The sequence below is a fragment of the Mastigoproctus giganteus genome, chromosome 10 (genome assembly GCF_048544385.1).
Source record: "Mastigoproctus giganteus isolate SK-2022 chromosome 10, ASM4854438v1, whole genome shotgun sequence".
Taxonomy (NCBI): domain Eukaryota; kingdom Metazoa; phylum Arthropoda; class Arachnida; order Uropygi; family Thelyphonidae; genus Mastigoproctus; species Mastigoproctus giganteus.
Window position 1 is genome coordinate 104,893,031 of NC_143584.1, and position 25,268 is coordinate 104,918,298.

Sequence of the window (25,268 nt, forward strand, 5' to 3'; positions counted from 1 at the left end):
AGAATTCCACTTACTAAAGTCCACTAATAGCATTAAAACAGCAGTCTTGTCATTGATAAAAAAAATTGTAATATGACTTACATTATCCACCAAAAAATTATAATTTAACTGACACAGTTCAAACTGAAACAGTGACATGTAAACTACAAAACCAGAAATAAATAAATGAATGCTAGACTTCTATGTCCCTCTGGAGGTAATTTTTCCAACAATGATGTTCGCTTTTATTACAAAATCGTGGCATTCTGAACAAATGCTCAAGCCTACTGTTAAATGAACAGCACATTGAAGAATGCACGATACTCAGGTATGATTTATTTATGGATACGGTCATGTGTTCCAAAAAAAAAATTGGGGATGCAGAACAAGTCAAAACCATAGTGAAGGAATATAAAAATTCACACTTGCATCACTCTAACTGCCATTTTTCAGTTTTAATTTTTTTTATTCTTATTTTTTTTGGCGTAAAGAAAAGATCAGTGTAGCCATTACTGGGTTAAAAGAATTGAATATATTTTATACTGTGAATTATCTTTTTATGACTAGTTTAACATTTGTGACATATAATGTGTTCTATTATTTTTCTGAATTTGGGTGTGGAATCCTCTTATATCCTTTGCTTTTCTTTACTGTTTTTTTTTTTTTTTTTTTTTGGTACTTGGTGCATTGGCTCCTGTGGCCATAATGTGCACCTCCCAAGGTTTTTGCAGTACTTTGATCCAAGTCCGAGGCTGGATTCGAACCTGTGACCTTTGGGTTGCCAGGCTGGCACTTTACCTACCCGGCTAGTCCGGTTGGCCCCTGCTTATATTGTGATATAAGTAGGGGTATCTATATTGTGTATCTACAGGGGTATCTATATTGTGATACAGTAGTTTTTGTTTCTGTTTACTATGGATTATGAGAGGTTAACTGTGTGGTTTACATCCAATAGAATTGGAGTGGGTCCTATTTCTGGAATGTATATAGATGCCTAAAAATAAGTGTTTTCTAGTAGGTAGATGGCTGTCTAAACAAAGGAAGGACCTCAGGCAGTGAGCCTTTCTTGAACTAAGTGTATCATACACTTTTCTGGAATTGTTTATTTAAAATGAATGGATGGGTGAAATGGGAAGTTTTTTTTTTTTTTTTGGCTGATGCTATAAAAGCTTGCTTTCTTGCATCATATGCCTCTAGTTAAGCTAAAATAAAGATCAATTTCATGTTCTCTAATTCATTTTTGATTTTATTTCATAACATTTATTACCTTAAGTTTAAAGGTAGACGATCATGCTTTATTAGTTTCTTACTTATATAACTTTCACCTGAATTTTTAAAAATTTGTACTTCTCTCTAGGATTGCGAATGTGCATTTGTAAAGTAAACTGCTCTTACGTTGTTTCATATTTATAAATTCTAATGGTTGATTACTGAAGGATTATAATTCTTTTTTTTTTATCTTTAAACAAATTTAAAAAATTAAAAAAAAAAGTAGTACTCTCCAGAAATGTGCATATATTGTTATATTTTAATTTGCTGCATGAAATAAACTATAATTCTCAGCACTAAAGACCATTTTCATGTTCTCTGATTCATTTAATATTCTTTTACTGTAGATTCAAGCAGAGTTCACTGTGAAAGTGAAGGCATCCATCAGTTAAAGGTTAAACTGGCTGTAGAATTGAAAGAAGGTAGCAGAGTGAGTAAAACTAAAAACAGAAAAATTAAATAGTTCTTTTATTTTTCTTACCCTTTTTCCTAATTTTTTTTTTTTTTTTTTTTTTGCAGCAAATTGACAAATTTATTACAGCTAATAGAGTGAACTTATCTGCTTAAAGATCAAAACCTACCAAACATTTCCTAGTTCATTTCACAAAAATTTGTGGGTTCAGTTCTAATCTCATTGATGTCCATTTCCACTTAGTCTGCCAAACCCCATGTGCTTTTTCTGACAGAATCTTGGTTACCTGCTGATTCATCCACAGCTCATCTCAGTTGTCCAAATTATTTGTTGTATGATTCCTTTCGCCTTAAAGGTGATACTTGTGCATATGTCCGTTCTGATATTCCCCATCAGAGCCTTAGTAATTTAAAATCTTCTCTTTACAATTTTCTCATTACATACATACAGAATTTAATGCGAGCACTGGATGGCTAGATAAATTTAAGAAGTGCCACAGAATTGTGGAAAAGGTTATTTGTGGAGAAAGTGTTAATGTAATTGAAGGAGATTGCAACGGTTGGAGGAACAAGACTTTGGAAGAATATGAGCATAAGGATGTTTTTAATGCTGACGAAATGGGTTTATTCTTTAAATGTTTACCGAATAGAACACTTGCTTTTAAGGATGATAAATGTTTTGGCGGAAAACAAAGCAAAGAAAGAATCACTGTGCTAGTTGGAGCAAATATGACAGGAAGTGAAAAATTAACTCTTAGTCATCGGAACATCAAAAAACCCAAGATGTTTTAGAGGCACAAAATCTTTGGAAGTTGACTACACCTTTAATAAAAAAGCATGGATGACAAGTGATATTTTTGAAGAATGGATATTAAAACTAGACAAGCGTATAACAAAAGAAAAAAGGAAAATCGTGTTGGTAACTGACAACTGTCCTGCACATCCTGCCAGTATTTCTGCCAAACTTAAAAGTGCGAAGTTGTTGTTTTTACCACCAAACATAACATCAAAACTCCAGCCAATGGACCAAGGCATTATTAAAAATTTTAAATTTCATTATCGAAAGAGAATAATAATGAAGATTGTCAATGCGTTATCAGAAAATAGAAACTTGGAGGTTACAATTAACCTTAAAGATTGCATCTCTGAACTGGCAAAAGTTTGGACAAATGATGTCACTGAATATACTATTCAAAATTGTTTTTCGAAAGCAGGATTTGCATTGAATACAGAAGCCGAACAGCGACTGGACGAACAAGATGAACTGCCCCTTTCACAACTGAAAAACTTTTGGACATTATTAGAATTGTCTGGAAACATCGAAGATGAAATAACACTGGACAGTTATGTTTATGTAGATCACAGCAGAACATCCAAATGAAGATGATATACTGCTGAACAGTGTTAGATGCGACCATGATCACGAAGAAATTAATGAAGACGCATCAGAACAACCCGTAGAAAAGCCAACTTGCAAAGAAATGATTAATGCTTTTAAAACAGTTCGCATGGGTCTACAGTTTTGTGAAAATGTTCCTGATAATGTTTTTAATGCTCTGAACAAATGTGAGGTTTTCTTTGAGAGTCACACAATTTTTTATTTGTACTGCGCAAACAAAAATTACAGATTTTTTTAAAATTTATGATATTTACTGGCGAAAATTGTGTAGACGTAATTTAAATAAGTGTGTTTTTGAAATAAATGTAGATTCATTTTCATTTTCTAATTAGATAACAGTTTCTAATAAAAAAGATATTCTCTGTATAACGAAATTTCTCTGTAATGAAATTTTTCGCTTGATTTATCGAATTCATTATGGGGAAGTTCGACTGTATATATATATATATAGTAAAGAATAATTGTATTAAGAAGCTAATTAATCATGGCGGATGGAATGTGACTGTACGAAAAGGAACATAACATAGCTTGTGGATCAGGGACACTCCATTAGCAAAACGTACCCTACATCCATAATGTGTATATATAAAGTATATTGTATGTAGAAATTGTGAAGAAGATTTAAATCTATTGAATATACAGTATATACTGTGAGCTTGACTAAATGGATAAGGAATGTAGCGATATATGGTATGAAAAAGAAGAAGAAATAGACAGGAAATTAAAAATAAAGATAAGAAGTGAAAAGGCCACCAAAATAAGATAACGTTGCAGTGTCTTTCACAATCTCAGTGTCATCATGAGGTCATGCACCGAAATTATGAAAAAGACAGGAATGTTCTTGCTTCTGTTTCTGACATGTTCTGTATGATATGGTGCATGTGAGCTGTTGCCATGTGTTGAGAATGAAATATTAAAAATTTTTTAAATTTTGCAGTAAGAGTAAGGTCTAATAGATTGTGCCAATAAAAGTGGTTATATTACATAGTGCATACAGATCATGGATAACCTTACAGAAGCAAGTGAAAAGAATTGAAAAAAACTAAAGTAATGAATATCAGAATGGGCAGGAAGAAAGGGACTTACTGTTACTTTGTAAAATTCAGTTTTACAAAGTAACGGTAGCAAAAAACTGGATGGAGACAAACAAATGCTATAGTGTGCTCCATCATATGCATAAGCAGTGAGGACACCAGCAAGCAACTTGATAGTGGCAGGCAAAACACCCCGAACCCGAAAGAAAGACCCTACCTAAACAACCACACTTAGTGGTCCTATGACCAACAAAACCAGATGACAATCAGTCCAGTGAACAACTCAAATCCCAAATAATGACCTAACCTAAATGAAGAATTTAAGACAACAAGAATAAAGGCCGTAAGGAAAACAAGGAAAGTCGGAGTACTGATAGAAACAGAAACAAGAGAGGAAGCACAAAGAATAATAGAAAATCTGAAACTACCCGAACTAGGACTAACAGCTATTGAGTACTAAAAATCAAGGCCCTTCAATCATAATATATGACCTGGCCAAAGACCTTATCCCAGACCAACTATGAGAGGAGCTATTCCAAAGAAATCTACAGGTCATATTTCCGGACAGAAATAAGGAAGACCTAGTGACGCCCAAGTACATAACCAAGTCAAGGGACGGAAGCCGCCAGAACTGAGTTGTTGAGCTCGCACCCATGGCTTGGAGGGCTTTAAGTACCCAGAACAGAATCTATGTTAACTGGGGCAGTCACCACTTTCGGGAGCATGTAACTGTGGCCAAATACAGGTGCTGCAAATTTGGACATATGACCCACACAATTCCCATGTGCAGGCATTGTTTGGCAAAAGGTCACGCCTTCCGTGACTGCCCAAACAAAAACACCAACCTAACCTGTGCAAACTGCAAGCGTTTAAAATTAGATAGCACACACTCAATCAGAGATAGTCAATGTCCCACGTACTCTAAGCAAAGAGTTTATTCCAATCAAGACCCAACTATGGGAACACATCCTAAAAAATGGGGTCCAGAAAATTGATCGCCAGCAATTTACCGCCACGTCAGTTTATCGCATAAACAATTTACCGCCGCGTCAGTTTATCACATTTTACAGTCTAGATGCAATGAGATGTGTTTGGTCAAATCATAAAAAAATATTTTTTATATAAGTTTCTGCCTTAAGCTATGATTAGCATATTTTGGAATTCTATGAACTGTGAGGGAATAGTACGGGGGAAAAAAAAAAAAACACATGTATGGAAATATGTATTTTAATAGTTACATGTATCACAAAAATAGTAAAAAATCCATTATTTGAACAAGATAACAATTGGTTAATTTTAAACTAAACTAATTATAACATTATGTATGTCATAGTACACTGCAAAAATCCAAAATGAATGTTTATGCAATCTTCAGAATCAGTCACGCTGGGATAATTATTTACTAAGAAACTGTAATATTTACAACACAGTATGTAAATTATTAATAAGAAATGTTATGCGCTATACCTCTTAGATGATCAACAATATCACCCCGTTCATCGTATGCACTAACAATCCTTTTAATTCGTTCATCACAATTGCGATACTTCTTTTTTTTTTTTGTTGCCCGGATCACTTCCACTTAAATATTGTTCAATGCGCATTTCGTTAATACTTTGTTCTTTTTTAATGCAATCGATAAATTTCCAAATGTTGGGATGATAAGCGGCAACTTGTTCCTGAAATCCTCTATGCCACCCTTCAACAGAATTATTCGTTCTTGGTAATCCTTCAAGAACATAGGTGTACTACAGCCCCAGCAGCTTATGCGCTATTAAACCTCCATAACACACACACACACACACACACACACACACACACACACCCCCACCCTTCAAGAACAAGCTGGCATATGTTCCACATTTCACGGATATACTTTGGTGGTCGACGAAGATGTCGTCTGGTTGGGCATCCAATCCATGTATCCTAAAAATAATCAACGACTTCTTGCGATTCTGGAGGAAAAACACCATTTTCACACAAATGTTAAAAAACGACCATCACAATTGGAGTGGGCACAAATGCAACTGCTGCCAAAATTCGCATATTTAAAGCAAAATTAGCATCAGTTTCATAACGTCGTTTCAATCCATTATTCTGAATGGAACGAAAAATACATTGTGAAAAGTGGAAAAAACAATTCCGTTGCGAAGTGTCAGGAAAAACTCTTCTGGCCATCATCGCCGTCTCAAAATCTATGGTTATTGATTGCGGGGACATAGCCGGTTCCAATACTTTCAGTTGCTGTAGTAGAGATACATAAGTTTCCTCAGACTTGTTAGGCAATAATGCGTAAACTAATGGAAGCGATATTTTGTCCTCGAATCCATGTATCGTATACAGCTGATAAAAAAAAAAAAAAAGTAAGGGAACAGTTTTGAAAGTCCCATCGGCATAACAGTATTCACTTCGCGCTAACAACTGCAAATTTCTTTTCGTACTGACAATTAACATACGATTGTCCTCGGGTCCAGAATCAAATTGTAGAAACAATTTTCCATTACACAGTGTTTTATATTCTTCTGTAAAAACTGTCTCTACGATACGTTGGAAAAACTGGGCCATTAAAATTTCGATTTCTTATATTTCGGCTCGTTCGTTTCATTGAATCTACACTTGGAAGCTTAGCTGCTGCTTGGCTACAGATTCTTGAAACATTTGAAATAATAGTATGGGGCATATTATTTGTTGTTTCTGCATAAGTTTGAATGGTATCAATAAGTTGTGCTGCCTCAACTCCTGCTGCACAATGATTGTGCTCCTTCCATGTTTTAACGATGGTGTTATCTACCGTAGTAACTTGAGCGGCACATTTGGTTTTTCGGTAATTTTGACACCTCCAATGAATTTTTGTTTCATTTTGCCTGTCTTTATAAAACAAATGTCCACTAAAGCACAATTTCGGGTTTCCTTTTTCTGATTTCAAAAATTCCACTGACATGATGCATTCACAAACTCAAAAGCATGAAAAATAAACTCAAAATAAGAAAATGTTGCGATTGTAAGAGATTATAAACATATAAGTACCTCTCTAATCGGCACGCCCTACCCCCACTCCCCTAAAACATGCTACTTAAGTTAAAAATAAATTTATATAAATTATACGTATTGTCTGGTGATATTTGTAGGCTATAAATTGTTTATGTGATAAACTGACACGGCGGTAAACTGCTAGCGATTAATTTCTGGTGGTGAATTGCGGGTGATAAACTTTCCTAGACTTTGTCTAGGAAAGTTTATAGCCACCAATTCACCGCCAGAAATTAATCGCTAGCAGTTTACCGCCATGTCAATTTATAGTCTACAAATGATCGCTAGCATATTTTATCGCCAGGCAATACATATACAGTGAAACTTCCCTTTAACGGACAGCCACGGGGAACAAAAATGTGTCCGTTAGAGAGAAGTGTCCGCTAACAAGAAGTCTGAGGGAGAAAAGAAAGAAAGAAAAATCGTTAAACGTTTAATGTAAAATTAAATTAAAATATATACAGATTTTGAACAATATTTTTGTAAATAATATACAATTACATACACAAGAGATAAAGAAAAATCGTTAAACATTTAATGATGTAAAATTAAATTAAATTATATACAGATTTTGCACAATATTTTTGTAAATAATATACATACAATTGTGCTATGCATATTATGACTTTATCTTAAGAAAAGTACATACAGTAATCACTTATTTTCTTCTGCACCTTCTTCCGGCTGATAATTTTGTTTGCAACATTTGTTTGCAGTGAAGAAACCATCGAAAGTCCTTCAGTATCTTCTTCAGCGGTGAAAAACATTTTTAAACGATTGATTTGTATGAGCGCTGCTTCTATTTTCATCGGTGGTTTGTCGTTAATATGTTCTTCGACAGAATGAACTCCTTCCATTTCTTCATCCTCATGAGGAACTTCTTGAAAAATATCAATGATAATGTCGTTGATATCTAGAGCACCATCTTCTGTAGTGAGGTTTGAGTCTATATCTTTGTAGCCAGGGTCACTTGTAGCGGAAGTATCGTACATTATCAATAGATGTTGAAGTTCTTGTTCTTCTTGGTGCTCCACATTGCTGTTCACAACTTCGATTTTTGTGTTTGAGAAGCCAGACTTTATAAAACAGTTCACGACAGTTTGTTTTCTAATTGCGTTTACTGAAGAGGAAATCCATTGAATCGCATCTAGGATGCTGATTTTCTTTGCAAGGTCACTCGCACATGTTACATCGTTCATGTTTGCAATGAGATGTCTTAAAACACGTTTTCTGTAGTGAAGTTTAAAATTTTTTATTATCCCTTGATCCAAGGGCTGACACTCTGCAGATGTGTTTGGTGGCAGAAAAATGATTTGAATGTTGGACAATTCAATGTGCGTGTGAGAAGCAGCATTATCCATGAAAAGAATAATTTTTCTGTTTTGATGAATCATGTTTTGGTTAAAGTGACTTATCCATTCGCTCATGATATCTTGTGTCATCCACGCTTTTTTATTAGACTTCCAGTCAACATCCAAAAGATTCAACTTTATGCCCTTGAAACAACGAGGATTTTGTGGGTTTCCTATAACAAGAGGTTGTTCAAAGTCTCCCAGCATATTTGTACACAATAGTACAGTCAAGTGTTCCTTAGAAATTTTTCCGCCCTGGCACTTTTCGTTTTTTAGACTCATTGTGTTTTCAGGAAGAGTTTTAAAAAAACAACCCTGTTTCGTCACAGTTGTAAATATCCTTAGCTTCAAAATCACGGCATAAATCTTCCAATTTGACGGTCCACTCTGTTACAACCCCAGTATCAACAGATCCACCTTCACCACTTAGGTTTTCCAAGAAATTTTATGCCGAGTTTTGAACTTTTTTGTCTAGCCATCCCACAGTGCCCTGGTGGAATCAAAACCTCTAGTGACTCAGGAAAGAGGTGCAGAAAAGAAGGCCTTCCAGCAAGCCAGGCCCTCCAGGCTGGCGGCGGAAATTGAAACCCTACGACAGAGCTACAGAGGCGAGAAACTGACTCCAATCCTGGGAGCGCCTGGTCTCCACTGGAAACAAGGACCCTTGGGGACTTGTATACAAGCTCATCACCAACAAACTCTCCAGAGGGGAAGTAGTTGAGGCCACTAAGACTTGTGAACGAACCATCAACAATATCCTCGATGCTGCCTTTCATCCAGAGATACAAACATTGAAAGCAGAACAGACCCAAGTTTGCCAGGCCAACGAGACTCACCAAACTGCAACAAAAGAGCACCCTTTCACCATGGAAGAGCTCAGCAATGCAGCAGCCCTAATAAAGGGAAACAGATGCCCTGGAACGGAACCTCTGGAACTCAAAATTATCAAAAAAAATGGTAGAGTACACCCTGAACTTACTATTAAACCTATATAACCTGTCTCAGTGAAGGCAACTTCCTGGCAGATGGTGCACATTAAACTCATCCTAAAGAACCCAACAAAGCTGCCACCACACCTACCAGCCCATTGCACTTTTGGCAGTCATCAGTAAGCTATTTGAATGACTACTCTACACATGGATCCAACATTACTATGATGAGGCTGGCCTGGCCTCAGCAAACCAGTTTGGCTTCGGGCGGGGCACCTCCATTGTGGATGGCCCAACTCACCTCCTGACTAAGGTCGACAGGGCGCCTCCGTAGCCAGGTGGGAAGGAGCAGCAGCAGTGCGTAGCACACACTTCTTGATTAGACCGGGGTTCGAGCCCGTCACCACCAAATACGGAGGATGCGGAAAGGTCAGGGAATGACCACCGCATATCCCGGAGCAATATGGCCTTAGTTGCTAATGCTCCTAAAAACCAAACAACAACAAGTAAGGTCGACAGATGTAATACAAAGTACTTCCTAATGATAGCGGTGGACTTCGCTGGGGCATTTGACTCACTTTGGTGGCCGAGCATCCTGGCGAGGCTGCACAAAACCTACAGAACCATCAAAGTCACTGCCCCTTATGGTACTCTCCAAGTTTGTCCATCAAGATTGCCCTCAAGGTGTGGTCCTTGGCCCACTACTGCGGAATATCGTCTTGGACACCTTCCTTAACATTGATGTCCACGAAGTACAATCTCAGGTGTTCACGGACAATCTCCTTCTGTCGATACATGCAAACTCAAGAGCTGCATTGGAGGTCCTCACAAATCGTGCCCTGACAACTCCAAGTATGGGCAAAACGAAATCAACTAAAAATATCCCCCGCAAAAACAAACTCCATCCTATTAAAGGGACGCCTTGATCTTAGGCGGCCTCCGCAAATAAAAATTGATCAGGAAACAATCAAATTCTCTACACAGACGTATCACAGACCAAAACCTGTAATTTCAAGACCATCTGAAATATTTTCGTGCTACACAGCCATGGTCGCCAGGGTCACACATAAAAAAAAAAAAAAAAAAAAGGCTTGAAAAAGCGAGTCCTCCAACTGTTCTACAAAACTATCTTCACTCTGATCGTCACCTATGCATGGTCCCAAAAAACTACAACAACAGTAAAAGACGTATCATAGACCAAATTCATAGATCCATCCTCCTAACCATCTCTTGCGCGGCGCCTCCGTAGCCAGGTGGGAAGGAGCAGCAGTGCATAGCACATGCTTCTTGATTAGACCGGGGTTCGAGCCTGTCACCACCAAATACGGAGGATGCGGAAAGGTCAGCAAATGACCACCGCATATCCCCAGAGCAATATAGCCTTAGTTGCTAATGCTCCTAAAAACCAAATAACAACGATCTCCTGCGCCTGCCGCACAGTGAGCACCCATGCTCTGCAGGTGCTCACTGGCACTCTCCCGCTGGACTTAGAAATTGTACATTGCAGCCTAGTGTACTACCTAGACAAAGGTACCCTCTAGACTTTTCTGGGGTTCACTATTCACCTGACCAGCAACAGAAATGTGGAAAAGAAGAGAATACAAACAGGTATGGCAGGAAAGGTGGAGCACCACTCAAAAGGGAGACGATCACAAAGAAGTTTCTATCAAGTATTGAACGAAACTACCCAACCAAACTAGTTCTTCCCAGGTCTACAGGTAACTTACCTCTTAACTGGACACAGAGCGATTAATGCCAAACTATCTCTACTTGGGATCCAGGATGATCCAACTTGTACTTGCAGGGGGCCTGGAGAGCTGGTAACACCTCATGTATGACTGCCGGCTCTACAAAAACCGATGTGGTGTTTTAATCAACACGATCCACTACTTACCACAGGGACAAGAACATCATCTCCTAGACACGAAAGAGTACCAAGCCTTCTTGGATTACACGCAGGCACTGTTCACGAGGAGCAGAAACCAAATCGCCACATCCTGCAACCCACTACCACTATAACCAGAGAACATCTGTTCTTTAGCTCACTTGTACTGGGACACCAGAAATGACCCACCTCCAAGAATTAGAACACTTGGGAAACAAACCATACCAACGTAGGCTAACATGGACAGGACCCCTGTCCCATGAATGGAGACGACTACTACCAAACTTGGACACCCCATCACCCCACACATTCCTGAGAACTGGAAGACTTAGGAAATAAACCACACCAAGGCAAAGAACTAGCATGGATGGAACCCCCAGTCCCACGGACATGACCACCAGAAAAGACACCTACCAACAGGGTCTATGTATGTTAAAAAGACACTACTGAGAACTGCAAGACTTAGGAAATAAACCACAATAAGGTAAAGGACTAACACGGATGAGGCCCCCGGTCCCATGGATTACTAATCGGACATGACACGAGATTGGACACCACCAGTAGGGTCTATGTATAGTTTTCCTGCAGAAGCCTGTTGGCGATCGCACTGGTCTCCCTTTCCCAGTGCCTTCTACCGCCATCCCCCTGTGCCTGTGGGGAGACAGTCCCCCCCCACTTTCTCCTGGGGAAGCACAGGCCTGCCTCACTGACTTCTGGGGTTGCCTACACTATCATCCCCATATTTCTACCTTAACTCCCCAGCCTTCAGTCTCCCACCTCACTATCTTTATGCCAGCAAATGCCCCACACACAAAAACTTAATTATGACCAAATTACCGTTCGCCCATATTTTTTGCCTTTATTATGCAAACAGTATTCTCCTCACGTAACGATCATCAAAAGTGACAACGAAGTATGCGCATATATATGAATCCGTCTGTACGTAAGTGCATATAAAAGAGTGCATGTGATGTGCGTTTTTTTTTTTTTTTTTTAGGTCCTAGTCACTAAAATCTCAGGAAATTAGGTTGCAGGGCCTGCCAGAGTAAATCTAAAACTACTGGGTTCCTGGTCTGCCTCCAAGGGGTGAGAGTGGGGGTATCATTGGGGCTCAGCAGGGGTCCAACGGCTAAATGGCCAGAAGAACAATGGTACATAACAGTATATGTAGAAAATGTCTATACACTTTTAAATATCTGGCCTTCCCAGCAAACTGGTACACCCACAATGAAAGCAACATGGAGATGGGGGAAACCCCTGGTGTTGCTAGACATTACACTTTACTCCTCATCCCTGAATATCAGAACAACGGCACACAGACTTGCAGCTAAAGCTTTTCATTTGATATATGTGCTGTGAAAATAAACAAATTACAGAAAAACTTCACTATCGAATTATGTACTGTGAAATTTCTGCACCAACTCTTACTTGGAGATTAACTGCATAGACTTTGTATTGCACTTTAAGACAACCTTATGACCAAAAAGGAATTATTTCCTGTCTTTATGAGGCCTTTCCACTTCATTTTGGAGGCCATTTTGTTTTAATTCATTTCTGAGAGGCATCAGTAAAATGAATGAGGACGAAATTTTCAAGATTATAAATGATGCTAGAACTAGGGGACATAAATTCAAGTTACGGGGGGAAATGTTTAGATTGGACTGCAGGAAGTTTTATTTTACCCAGCGAGTTATAAATTACCGGAATAAGTTGCCTTCATGGGTTGGTAGAGGCTGACAGTTTGGGGAAATTCAAAGGTCATCTGGATAGTACTTTCGGGTAAGGGAAGTGCATAGGTTTAATTTCCTTTTTTTTTATTAATTATTATTATTTATTTATTTTTTTTGTTTTTATCATTTGTTTTGTTCAGATTTTTTTTTTTGGCTGGTGCAGCATAAGCCATAGGCTTTCTTGCACCATGCGGCCATTACTAATACTAATACTACCATTCACTTCATTGCTATAATTGTGCCTTTTTCCATAATTCCTAATTCACTTAGTGCCCAGCCTTTTCATTCTGTGTTCCATTTTCATTCATTCTACATTGTATCTCCTTACTACTAGCTTACTGATATTTTTCAGCTAATCTACTTCCCTGGCTGCCTCTACAATCCCTCACCCAAATAAGTAATTATTTAGGGGAGGCACAAGGTTCCTACACATGGCAGGGTAGTCCTGGGGGTACCCAGGTCAATCCGGTTTTGTTGTGTCAGGTTTCTGTCAGGGCGCAGAATACTGCTATCCTGACTGTTTTTAAGCCATCATCTGGGCATGGTGGGAGACGTGGGGAATTTTAACTATTGATTATTGGTTAATTGATGGAGGGCTGAATTGACATTCTGTGGATAGTTCTGCACATTTCGAATACTTTCTGTGTGAAGGATGTAAAGGCTTTCTAGTTTTCCTCTTCTATTTTAAACAGGTGTTCTTCTTCCCTGGGAAGGGGGCCAATCTGTGCTATCAGCTGTGTTATGGGGATGTCATAAATTATACATTCATATAGAATATGTGCCCAGTCTTCATTCTCGCCACAGGTGCAGTTTGGGTCATCAGTCAGCCCTAAGGAGTTTAGTTTCGCTTTTAGGGAGCCGTGACCTGTCAGTATAAGTGTTGCAAAAAGTCCAGGTGCACTTAGGTGGCTTTGGGCTAACCATTGCCACCTGTGGCAGAAACCTTTTTGTAACCAAACATCTGGTTTCCTGCTCCCACTTTGTTTGCCCTAGTTCACAGAGCTTTGTGGCTATTTTTTTTTTTTTTTTTCAGCATTGAAGGTGTTGGCTGTATCAAGGGCTATCCCCAGAAATTTCTGTGGGTATGCCCTTTTTAAGTCTATAATACAAGCCTCTTTTGTCTACTTCCAGGTAAAGTGGGAGAGCTCCGGCCAGCAACTGTAGTGCAGGTGTGCTTACTCTGTGACATGCTCTGGTAATAGTGAGAAGTATTGTCCCAATTCTAATTTATTCCTATTTCTTACTGTGGCTGAGTGGGTGAATCACACACACTGGCTCCATAGGTGATAACAGGTAGGAATATTGCGTGGTATATGATTGCCAGGGTTTTTCTTTTGAGCCCCCAGTCTGCTTGACTGATCCTGGCAATCATACCTGCATAATTTCTCACTTTCTTTACCAAGTAGGTCACATGGGAGTAAAATATTAATTTTGAATCGAAGACTACTCCAAGATATTTTAGTTTTGTTACCATTTTTTTAGTAGTTGTGTTAATTTTGATTTGTGGACATCTTCTAAAGTCCAAATTGCCTTTTAGAAGTATTTTTTTTTTTTTTTTTTATGTGAACCCCAAACACGAGAGGTATTAGAACCTATAGTACTTAGTACCGTGCTTGGGTTGGAGGTTGAGAAGACGAAAGAAGATATTTGCTGACATTGGGCTTGAACTTCTGTAGTTTGTAATTTTCAGGAAATATGTATGAAGGAAGGTTGTTCCAGAAAACGGCAGTTGAATGAATAAATGAGGAAGATGAAAAGTTGGTTCTGTGGGTTTGAAGTTAGACAGTAAATGGATGTTGGCTGGTGGTGGCACGTGTTTCGACTGTTTTGAAAGAGAGAGTGGGAATTATAGAAGCCAATTCAGAAGAACAGTGCCCATGGAAGTATCTGTAGAAGAGGCATGCAGCAGAAACAGTGCATCTATGAGAAAGCGAGTGGAGAGACTCTATTAGAGATGAATCATTAATTAACCTAACTGCCCTCTTCTGAATGGAAACAAGAAGCTTGAGAGAGGTTTTTGGGGCACCCCCCAGATGTGGGAACAATATTCCATGGCAGGGCGGATTTGCGATTTATACAGAGTGAGCAGCTGTTTGGAAGAAAAGTAACGCCGAGAGCAAAAGAGAAAACCAAGTTTTTTAGATGCAGAGGAAGCAATATTTGTAATGTGCTTGTGCCAAGAGAGATTAGAAGTCAGGGTAATCCCCAAAAGAGATATATCATTTTGCCTAGAAATCGGAGTGTCACTAAAGATAAGCATAGGAGCAGAAGAATCCTTTTTGCGAGATATAAGGCGAGACTGAGTTTTAGAAGGGTTGAAATCAACTAAGTTGTCTTTGCCCCACTGGAGAATTACCTGAAGATCGGCATTTAAGGAATTGGTAGTAGATTTTCGAGAAGTTGAAGCTGATTGAGCAGGCCAAGGTTTCTCAAAATGGAAAGTGGAATGCAATGTGCTATCATCGGCAAAACTATGGATAGGATTACCAGTCAGTGGAAGAAGGTCATTGATATATAAGAGGAAAAGAGTGGGGCAAAGAACTGAACCTTGGGGGACACCGGCATTAGTGGAGAAGTTAGAAGACAGAGAGCCATCTACCATCACCCTCAGTGAGCGATCAGAGAGAAAACTGGATAACCAATTACTAAAAACAGTTGGCAAACCATAAGATGGAAGCTTGTTTAGAAGACCTTTATGCAAAACATGATCAAAAGCCTTTGAGATGTCAAGAGCAACTACTTGTCTTTCACTGAACCTTTCCATTGAATTAGTGCATAAATGGGTAACATAAGCCAGAATATCACCAGTAGATCGACACTGACGGAATCCATGCTGGCGATCGTTGATCAGACGGAAGGTTTCTAGGTAGTTTAAGAGTTGGCAGTTAATTGATTTTCTCCATTACTTTAGAAAGAGTAGAAGTAATTGCAATGAGATGATAATTGGATGGGAGGGATTTGTCACCCTTTTTAGGAACTGGCTGAATATGAGCAAATTTCGAAGCAGAAGGAAAAACACCTTTGTAATAAGAAAGTGAAAAAAGGCGGCAGAGAACAGGAGCACAGGTTTTGAGAACAAGGGGAGAAATACCATCATGACCTGGAGTTTCCTACCATCGAGATTCATCAAAATTCTTCTGCCATCCTTTTGACAGAAGACCACAGGAGGCATTGAATGGAGCGTGTTGGAAATCTTGGGAAGTGTTTTACTAAGATCGTTAATACATGAGTTGGAAGAAAAATGGGATGCTAGCAGGTCAGCTTTATCCTTGGCTGAAGTGACAACAGAACCATCTGGTTTGGACAGAGGTGAGAGCAGAGATGGGCAAAAGTTGCGGCCAATAGCTTTGGCAAGAGACCAGAATGCTCAGCCACCATTAGGGCAAGAAGCAAGTTTTCTACTCTTAGCCTGTTCAGATTCTAGTTTGGACTGATTAATAACTGCTTTACAATTGTTGCGAGCTTTGGTAAGCAGAAAATGAAACTGAAGAATTAGAAACAAGCCAATTACGATATGCAACATTCTTCTCTTGAACAGCCTTAGCACATTTATTGGAAAACCAAGGTTTAGATAAAGGATGAGATTTTAAAGTGGAGCGTGGGATAAAGGATTCCATTCCTGCAAGAATAATTTCGCTGACATGATCTGAGCAAACGTTGACATCACAAGTTTTGAAACAGTAATCCGACCAAGGAAAAGAAGTCTCGCAGGTGATCCCATTTTACATTGTTGTAATGCCAAACAACACGAGGTTGGGAATAGCCATGAGATAAAGGCTCCAATTGAGAAGAGACAATCACCAAGTTGTGGTCTGAAGTGCCTAAAGGACCTCTCACTTCAACCGTGTACTTAGAAGGGTTGTTTGTGAGAAAAAGATCAAGTGTATTGGGTGTATGATTAGGATTGTCCCGTATTCTTGTAGGTAAATGAACAATCTGTGCTAGGTCATTAGTAATTGCAAAAGCCTCAGCATCTCTACCTGCTGGGTCGGTGTGACTAGAAAACGGAAGCCAGCTGGAGTTGTGAACATTAAAATCACCAAGGAAAATTACCTCACTTTTATGAAAGTTGGACTGGAGAAAGTCGAGTTGCAAAGAGAGGAAGTCAAAGAGCTCCAAGTGATTAGTGGAGTTGGGAGAACGGTAGAGACAACAGATGAATTTGACACAATGAGGTAGAGAGATTTTAAGCCAGAGAAGATCAAAGAGAGGAGATTCGAAATTGCCAAGTCTCTGACAGGGAATATCAGAACGGACATATGCACAAGTACCACCTTTGAGTCGAAAGGAATCATACAGCGAATAATTTGGGCATCTGAGATGAGCAGTAGTTGAATCAACCGATAACTGAGTTTCTGTCAGAAAAAGTACATGGGGTTTGGCAGACTGCAAGTGGAAATGGACATCGTTGAGATTAGAATTGAGACCACGTATATTTGTGAAATGAATTAGGAAGTCCTTGGGAGATTTAGATCTTTTTGCAGATAAGCTTGCTCTATTAGTTTGACAATTCATGGTGTATTCAGTAGTAAGAAAAAGTGGGAGGGACATGCTGTATGAAGTAATGAAACTTTTGGATATGGCATACATGTGGTAAGAATATACCCAGATCCTTGACATAACGTGGCCTCGACAATGCTCCCCGCATACACACTACTCGGACTCCCTCCAGTCACTATCTGGCAGAGTAGAGGTAGCAAGATTATACACTAGCTGATCCGGAAGCCTCCTAGAGAGTTACCAATAGGTTCAGTCCAGTGTACTAACTAGCGGCCGGACTGCGAACACTGTTTTAGAGCTGTACCCTCGAAATGTAAGGAATATTGGATCTTGCCACCACGTTCATCATAACCTCAAAAGTCATCAATCATACTGCATGATGGAAGAGATAGGGAAGGGTTGACCGGAACTTAGCTCTAGAGACTAAACATGTTTGGTTTTATCCGGCGATATTTTGAGCATGTGCCCACTCCTGTAGCTACAAGAGGGCGGCATTTGATCTTTGCTCTACAATCACTCTCGTGTTTCCTTTTACAAGGAAAATCATGTCATCTGCAAAGGTCAGGCTTTCCACATGGCCTAGAAATTTGTCCAGAACAATATTCCAGAAGAAAGGGCCAAGGATTGAACCCTGCGGGCAGCCTTTATTCACAGGGCGTGTCAATTCCTGGAACCTTGCGTACACTAAGACACTTCTGTATGTAAGGTAAGGTTATTTTTTTTTTCCTTTTCGAAGTTTTGTGGGGCATTTGCCTGGTGGAGTCTCCAGGGCACTAGGCTACCAGAGGGAGTCAAATGCCCTAGCAAAGTCAATGGAGATTGCCAACATATATTTCTCCTGAGTTTTTAACTGTTATCAGCAGGTGGTGCATGGCATCCTCAGTAGAGTTGCCCCGTTTAAAACCATACTGATTGTTGGAATGTAAACCTGCTTCCGTGTAGCATTGAGCTAATCTGCTATATATTAGTCTTTCATATATTTTCCCTAGTACAGGGAGTAGGGCTATTGGTCTATATGATTTGGGATCTGTAGGGGTTTCCTCAGGGTTTTTGAGAATTGATCTTAATGCTGCTTTTTTCCATTTTTTTGGGAATATACCCTCTGTCATACAGTTATTATATAGTGCTATTAATTTGTGTGGTGCTATTTCCATTAATTTTTTGATAGTCTCACGGCCTCTAAGAGATCAAAACTTGGGGCCATTTATTGTTTTTGGTTTTAGATAGTACTATTTCTAAATCTTGTAAACAGATGTTCAATATTGGCATTGTCATATTCAGTGCTTTCTTTTATAATGTCTAGCTGGATGGGGGAATGATCCCTGGTTTCAGTCTAAATAATACTATCAAGGATGTTATTTACAGAATCCATAGGTGCCTCTGTAGCCAGGTGGGCAGGAGCAGCAGTGCGTAGCACACGCTTCTTGATTAGACCGGGGTTCGAACCCGTGAGCCACCAAATACGGAGGATGCGGAAAGGTCAGAGAATGACCACTGCATATCCCCGGAGCAATATGGCCTTAGTTGCTAATGCTCCTAAAAACCAAATAACAACAACAGAATCCACCCAACACAGTGTTGGGATTCCATCTGGTTTGACAATAGTTTCTAAGACATCTCTTCTTGGCAGCTTGTTGGTCACTATTCTGTAGACAACTCCCCAAGGGTTATTGTTTCCAGTAGTTCTCACCAATTGCCTCCAGCATTCCTTTTTCTTGTCTGTTATGAGGATTGACTAGATTAAGTCTCAAATATATGTCAAAGATTAAGTCTCAAATATATGTCAAAGATTAAGTCTCAAATATATGTCAAAGATTAAGTCTCAAATATATGTCAAAGATTAAGTCCTGACTGGATTAAGTGTCAAATATGTGTAATCATTAATGTCTGCTTTCTTATGAACTTTCATTCTGGAAGACATAAGTGAGTCTTATTTGTGAACTTTCACCTCTGGAAGTTGCAAGTCAACTGTGAAGATTCAATTTTAAATTCCTGGGTATTAATTTGGAGGTTGATGTAGTTTCTCTGCTGTCACTTAATCCTAAGGTCAATCATTCTCTGGTTTAGTAACTTATTCTGCTGGTAATGTCACCGTTATTATTACTGTAGCCTTATGCCTTTTGTGTAAACTAATTAATTGTGCTGTATAAGCTTTGATAATGTAGTTGGTGGTTATATTTAATTAGCTTTGATGTTCTGATGTCTAATCACACTGAAAGTGTTGTGATAAAGTTATTGAGATTTGAGTAATATACTCTATTTTTAACTTTTTGCTCTACCTTGTGCTCTACCTGAAGATGTATTTAAATATATTTTAATACATCTGGCTAATTAAATTGTTTACTTAAGATGATCCTTCTTGTATTTTATGAGTGTTAACCTGTTAGAAATTGTATATAGAACTACAGATATTGTTGATTGTTCTGTAAATAATTTTGTGTAGTTATATCTCCACATGCTGTTAAACTGCAGCTAATGGGGGAAACCCTGGGGACCACCAATCAACAAATGAATAAAATGTAATGTCTCTTATGCGGCCTGTATACTGATTCCTGAGAGTTCCATAAGATTCTCTCAGTGCATCCACCTCATCTTGTGACCAAAATGTTCTGGCTCTTTGAAAATGTCTCATCGCCTGGTGTACCCTTCTGAGTATAGTCAGTTCAGGGAACTGCCTGCTTCCTCTGTTTTTTCTGTGGGATAGACAGGTTTGCTGTTTTTGTTAAAATGTTTGTCATAGTCAGTGCTTGCTCGTCCGGGCTACAGTTGCCTGATCTAGACCCTCATTTTCCTGCTTTTTGCAGCTCAGCTGCTGTATGTTCTGCAAAAATCTGCCAGTTTGCATTTTTAAGGTTAAACCTTTTATAACCAACAGGGAGTGTTGGGTTGTTTATAATTGCCTGTTTAGTTTGAAGGAAATGTCACCAGTCTGTGATTTTGTAAGCTATTGAATTGGTGGCAAGAGTAACATCAATGTTAGGGTGCAAGAATATTTGCTGATGCTATCGAGGCAGTGTTAGTTGGGTCGGAAAACTACTAGCTTGTGGGGATGCAAGGACTAATAGATTAACAGTAGCCACTGGCAGAGGTGAAAGTGATTCTTGCACTGCTTCTATTGGCATGAGCAGAAGCCTGGAAAACAAGATGCAGGATATTTCAGAGACTGCTGGGAGCCATTGCGGTACAAGTAAACACGTGGGTTGTGTTAGGGTAGCTAAGAAAAAGAACAGGTGCATGTATACTTGCGTGTACACCAATGCTAGGAGTTTGGTAAATAAATTTGATGAATTTGAGGTATTGCTCAAAGCATCAAAGGTGGATATTGTTGGGATATCAGAGACGTGGTGTCACACAGATATAAGGAATGCAGAACTGCAATTTGGGGAGTACAACGTCTACAGAAAGGATAGACAGGATAGGAAGGGAGGAGAGGTTATGCTATTAGTTAAGAAACACATAAAATCCAAGGAAGTGCAGCCAGTCGACATCGCTGGACAGTGCAGTGTCGAGTCAGTTTGGTGTGACCTAAGCACTGGGAGATCAAAATTGAGAGTAGGAGTGTGCTATAGGCCTGATGACTCTGATGAGTGTAATAAGAAACTGTACAGGGAAATAGAGTGGGCCAGTAAATCAGAGAGAGTTATAATGGGGGATTTTAATTTCCCAGATATTGACTGGAATTTGTGGGTTGATCACTCACACACTAGCAAGGCTTTTGTGGATTTATTGGATGATTGTTTTCTAAATCAGCATGTTCGGGAGGCAGCTAGAGGGAGCAATACTCTTGATTTGATTATCAGTAGTGATTCTTCATGCAATAAGAATCTGCAGATACAGGTACCACTAGGTGGCAGTGATCACAGTGTGCTGAAGTGGGATTTACTCAAGGAGGTAACTACCATCAGGGGTAAAGGGAAGGGTTATTGCTTTCGTAAAGGCGATTACGATGATCTGAGACAGTATTTAAATTCTATACAGTGGGACCAATTGATGATGTTACCAACAGCAAATTCAAAATGGGAATCATTCAAAGAAGTTATCTTGGAAGCTACTAGGCTTTACATACCAACTAAGAAATATTGTTGAAGGTTTAGGCCTAAATGGATGTCAGATGAACTAATGAGACACGTGACAGAGAAGAAAAATGCTTGGGATACATATAAATTAGCACGTGACACAGAAGGCTATGATAGATATAAGTTGATCTGTAACCAAGTTATAAAGGAGGTTAGGCAGGCGAAGGCAGATTACGAGAAATCTTTGGCAAGGGATGCAAAGAAAAATGGTAGAGTTCTTTTCTTTTGTAAACTCTAGAAGGAAGGGGGATGAATCAGATTGGTCCACTTGATATCGATGGTACAACTGTTGATGATCCTGCTCAGGTAGATAACAAACTAAATGAATATTTTGCATCGACATTCACACATGAGGAGTTATTCAGCGAGGGAAATGCCAAAGGTGTAGGTGGTTGATGACTGTCATCAACTACCACCACTTTGCTTATTGGAGGCTTGAAGTGGTGAAACCCATGTTTAGTCTCTAGAGCAAAGTTTCCGGTGTCCCCTCCCCCCATACTTCTCCTTCATCCCATGCACGGTACTAAGTACTATAGGTTTTGATACCTTTCGTGTTTGGGGTTTTCATAAAAAAAAAAAAAAAAATTCAACTCTGGCAGTACGCTAGATAATCTTGTAATAACTGAGAGGAAAGTGGAGGAGAAATTGTTGAGGATAAACACAGAAAGGCACCTGGGGTGGATGGGATCTATCCAGTTATATTAAAGGAGGCAACAAAGGAAGTAAGCAAACCCCTTAGCCATAATTATGAGAGCTTCCTTGGACTCAGGGGAAGTACCCATGGACTGGAGATATGCAAATGTGACCCCAATTCAGAAAGGAGGATCGAAGGGCAACACAAGTAATTATAGACCTGTTAGTTTAACTTCTGTTCCTGGAAAATTAATGGAGGCACTGGTTAAAGAAGCACTGCAGGATCATCTAGACAAGACTTCAGTTATAGCTCAGACACAGCATGGTTTTGTTAAGGGGAAGTCTTACCTGACCAATCTGATTGGATACTATGATGCAGTCACAAAAGAACTGGATGCAGGGAATAGCTTTGATATTATATACTTGGATCTTAGAAAGGCTTTTGATACTGTTGCACATGGAAGACTGCTGCACAAATTGGAGCTGTGTGGCATTGGAGGCAAATTGCTGCTATGGATAAAGGGGTGGTAGAGGGGGAGAAGACAGAGTGGTAATCAGTGGACACTGCTCATTGTGAACTAATGTTAGTGGAGTCCCTCAGGGTTCAGTATTGGGTCCATTATTGTTTTCTGTATTTATAAATGATATTGATGATGGTATATCAAGCTTAATGTCCAAATTTGCAGACGATACGAAGGTTGGCAGGGTTGTCAAGGACACTTCTGAAACTATGCTACTGCAACAGGATCTGGAAAGGTTGAGCAGATGGGCTGAGATGTGGCAAATGAAGTTTAACATTGACAAATGTAAAGTACTACATATGGGAAACAGCATCCCCAGAGCAACGTGTCAACTCTGTGGTACTACACTGACAGTGGTAGAGAATGAAAGGGACCTGGGGGTGGTTGTGCAGGCAGATATGAAGTTTTCTGAGCAGTGCAGACGGGCTGCAAGAGTAGCTCATGGTGTATTGTCGATGATATATAGGAATTTTTCTAGCAGGGATAAGGAGGTGATTATTACCTTGTATAAGGCAATCGTCAGGCCACACCTGGAGTACTGTATACAGGTATGGAGGCCTCATTTCAAGAAGGATGTAGAGATGCTGGAATGAGTACAGAGAAGGGCGACAAGGTTAGTGAACGGAACAAAGGGTTGCTCTTACGAAGAAAGGCTTAAGTTTTGCAAATTACAGTGTCTGGAGACTAGGCACCGGCGAGGTGATCTGTTGTTGTTATTTGGTTTCTTTGGTTTTCAGGAGCATTAGCAACTAAGGCCATATTGCTCTGGGAATATGCGGTGGTTATTCCCTGACCTTTCCACATCCTCCATATTTGGTGGTGACAGGCTCGAACCCCGGTCTAATCAAGAAAGCGTGTGCTACGCACTGGTGTGTCCTTCCCACCTGGCTACGGAGGCGCCAGAGATGATCTGATAGAGGTGTATAAAGCCTTGAATGGTTTGAGCATGCTCAATGCTGATGGGAATCTGCCTCTTGCTCAGAATAATCACCTGAGAGGGCATAAATTCAAATTGAGGAAAGACAGATGTAGGATAGATGTCCGGAAATTTGTCTTTAGCCAGTGGGTAGTTGGTTGGTGGAACAGACTTCCATCCCTTGTTGTGGAAGTTGATAGCCTAAATAAATTTAAGGCTCAGCTGGACAGGTATTTCGAACGAATGGAGGGGTGAAGTGGAAGTGTTTTTTTTTTTTTTTTTCTTTTTCTTATCTGGCTGATGCTGCATAAGCTTGCTTTCTTGTATCATATGTCTCTGCTAATGCTAATGTCACTCCCCCACATGCTACTGCTAAATGTTGGGAGGTTATTTGGTTGGTTAATACTTGAAAAGGTGAGGTGGCTATATAGTCTGAAAGTATGACTATTTTCGGCATTATAAGGTTGACCGGCAGTTGACATCAGCACACACTATGATATTTGCGGTAGGTAGCAAGTCTGTGACTACTTATAGGTATTCAATATTTGGATTTATATCTCCACCTGATCTGGAATATAGTGAAATAATGTAAAACTGTCCTACAGCACTGGTGATATGTGCACACACTCCCACTGGGGAGCAGAGTTGATTGTAATGTCAGTATTTTTAACTACTATTGCTGTAGAAGGGACATCTCAGGTGTATTCTATTATTTTATAGCCTCTTGGGTATCCCTGAACCCTACCCATATGTGTGTAGGGCTGCTGGATATCTATATTATTTTCTTTTAATCTGAGTTTGATCTGATCTACAACAGCTCTTGCTCTTTGAGCATTCAATTGGATGAGATTTAGAGCCCTAGTGACATTTATGTTTTCAATCTGGCCCTAGATTGTATAAGTTTTGCCATTTTTTTTTATAACTGGGCATTTGTCATCCCTGATACTGTTACTATAGTCAGTCAGCCGTGCTGCCTTGTAGATAGCACATTTTGGCTGCTGAGACTTATTTTTGTAATCGTGCCTGCTACTGCACAGTGACCACACCAGGTTCTTTCTTACTGCAGTCTTTGGCAATGTAACCATATTTATGGCAGTTAAAGAATCTTTGGATAGGGAAATGTTCCCTAAATCTATGACTGGTCCAGCCAGCATAGATTCTCTATTGTCCCTGCAATACCTTTCAAATTTTTGATGTAATTTCTGTAGTTATGTTGAGCTGTCCATTCCTTTTGTTGCTCTTTTCAGCAGGAACTCAGCAGCACATTCTGTTGTCATTGTCCCTTTTGTTTTTTCAGTGAGCAAGCCCAGTTTTTCCACCCCAGGATGGTTTTCTATTTTTCTTAGATCTACTTTGCATGCTACCTCAATCAGGACTCCATTATTCCTGATTTTTTGCAGGTTTATCTTTATTGCTCTCAGATGAGGCTTCAACTTTGTTACCACTGTGTCCTTAATTGCCTCACTGGTTTTATGGATAGAGTCACGTTTTGCTTTCAGAATAATAATGTTGCTTTCCTTGTTTATATTAGGTTGCTTAGTAGCTCTAGTTATGTCCTTTTTGCCATTAACCATTGCAGCTTGGGCATAAGTTAATGTGTTCAT

The 25,268-nt window shown here is 39.4% G+C and overlaps 1 protein-coding gene across 1 annotated transcript in view; it reads left to right on the forward strand.

The window, feature by feature from the left end:
- Positions 1–25,268, forward strand: part of LOC150079200 (caspase-3-like) — a gene marked incomplete in the record, with an annotated part of 195,330 nt that overhangs the window by 87,163 nt on the left and 82,899 nt on the right. Inside the window, 1 exon segment of the mRNA XM_090384135.1 lies at positions 1,596–1,678. Within this exon segment, the coding sequence (XP_090240261.1) occupies positions 1,596–1,678 (83 nt within the window).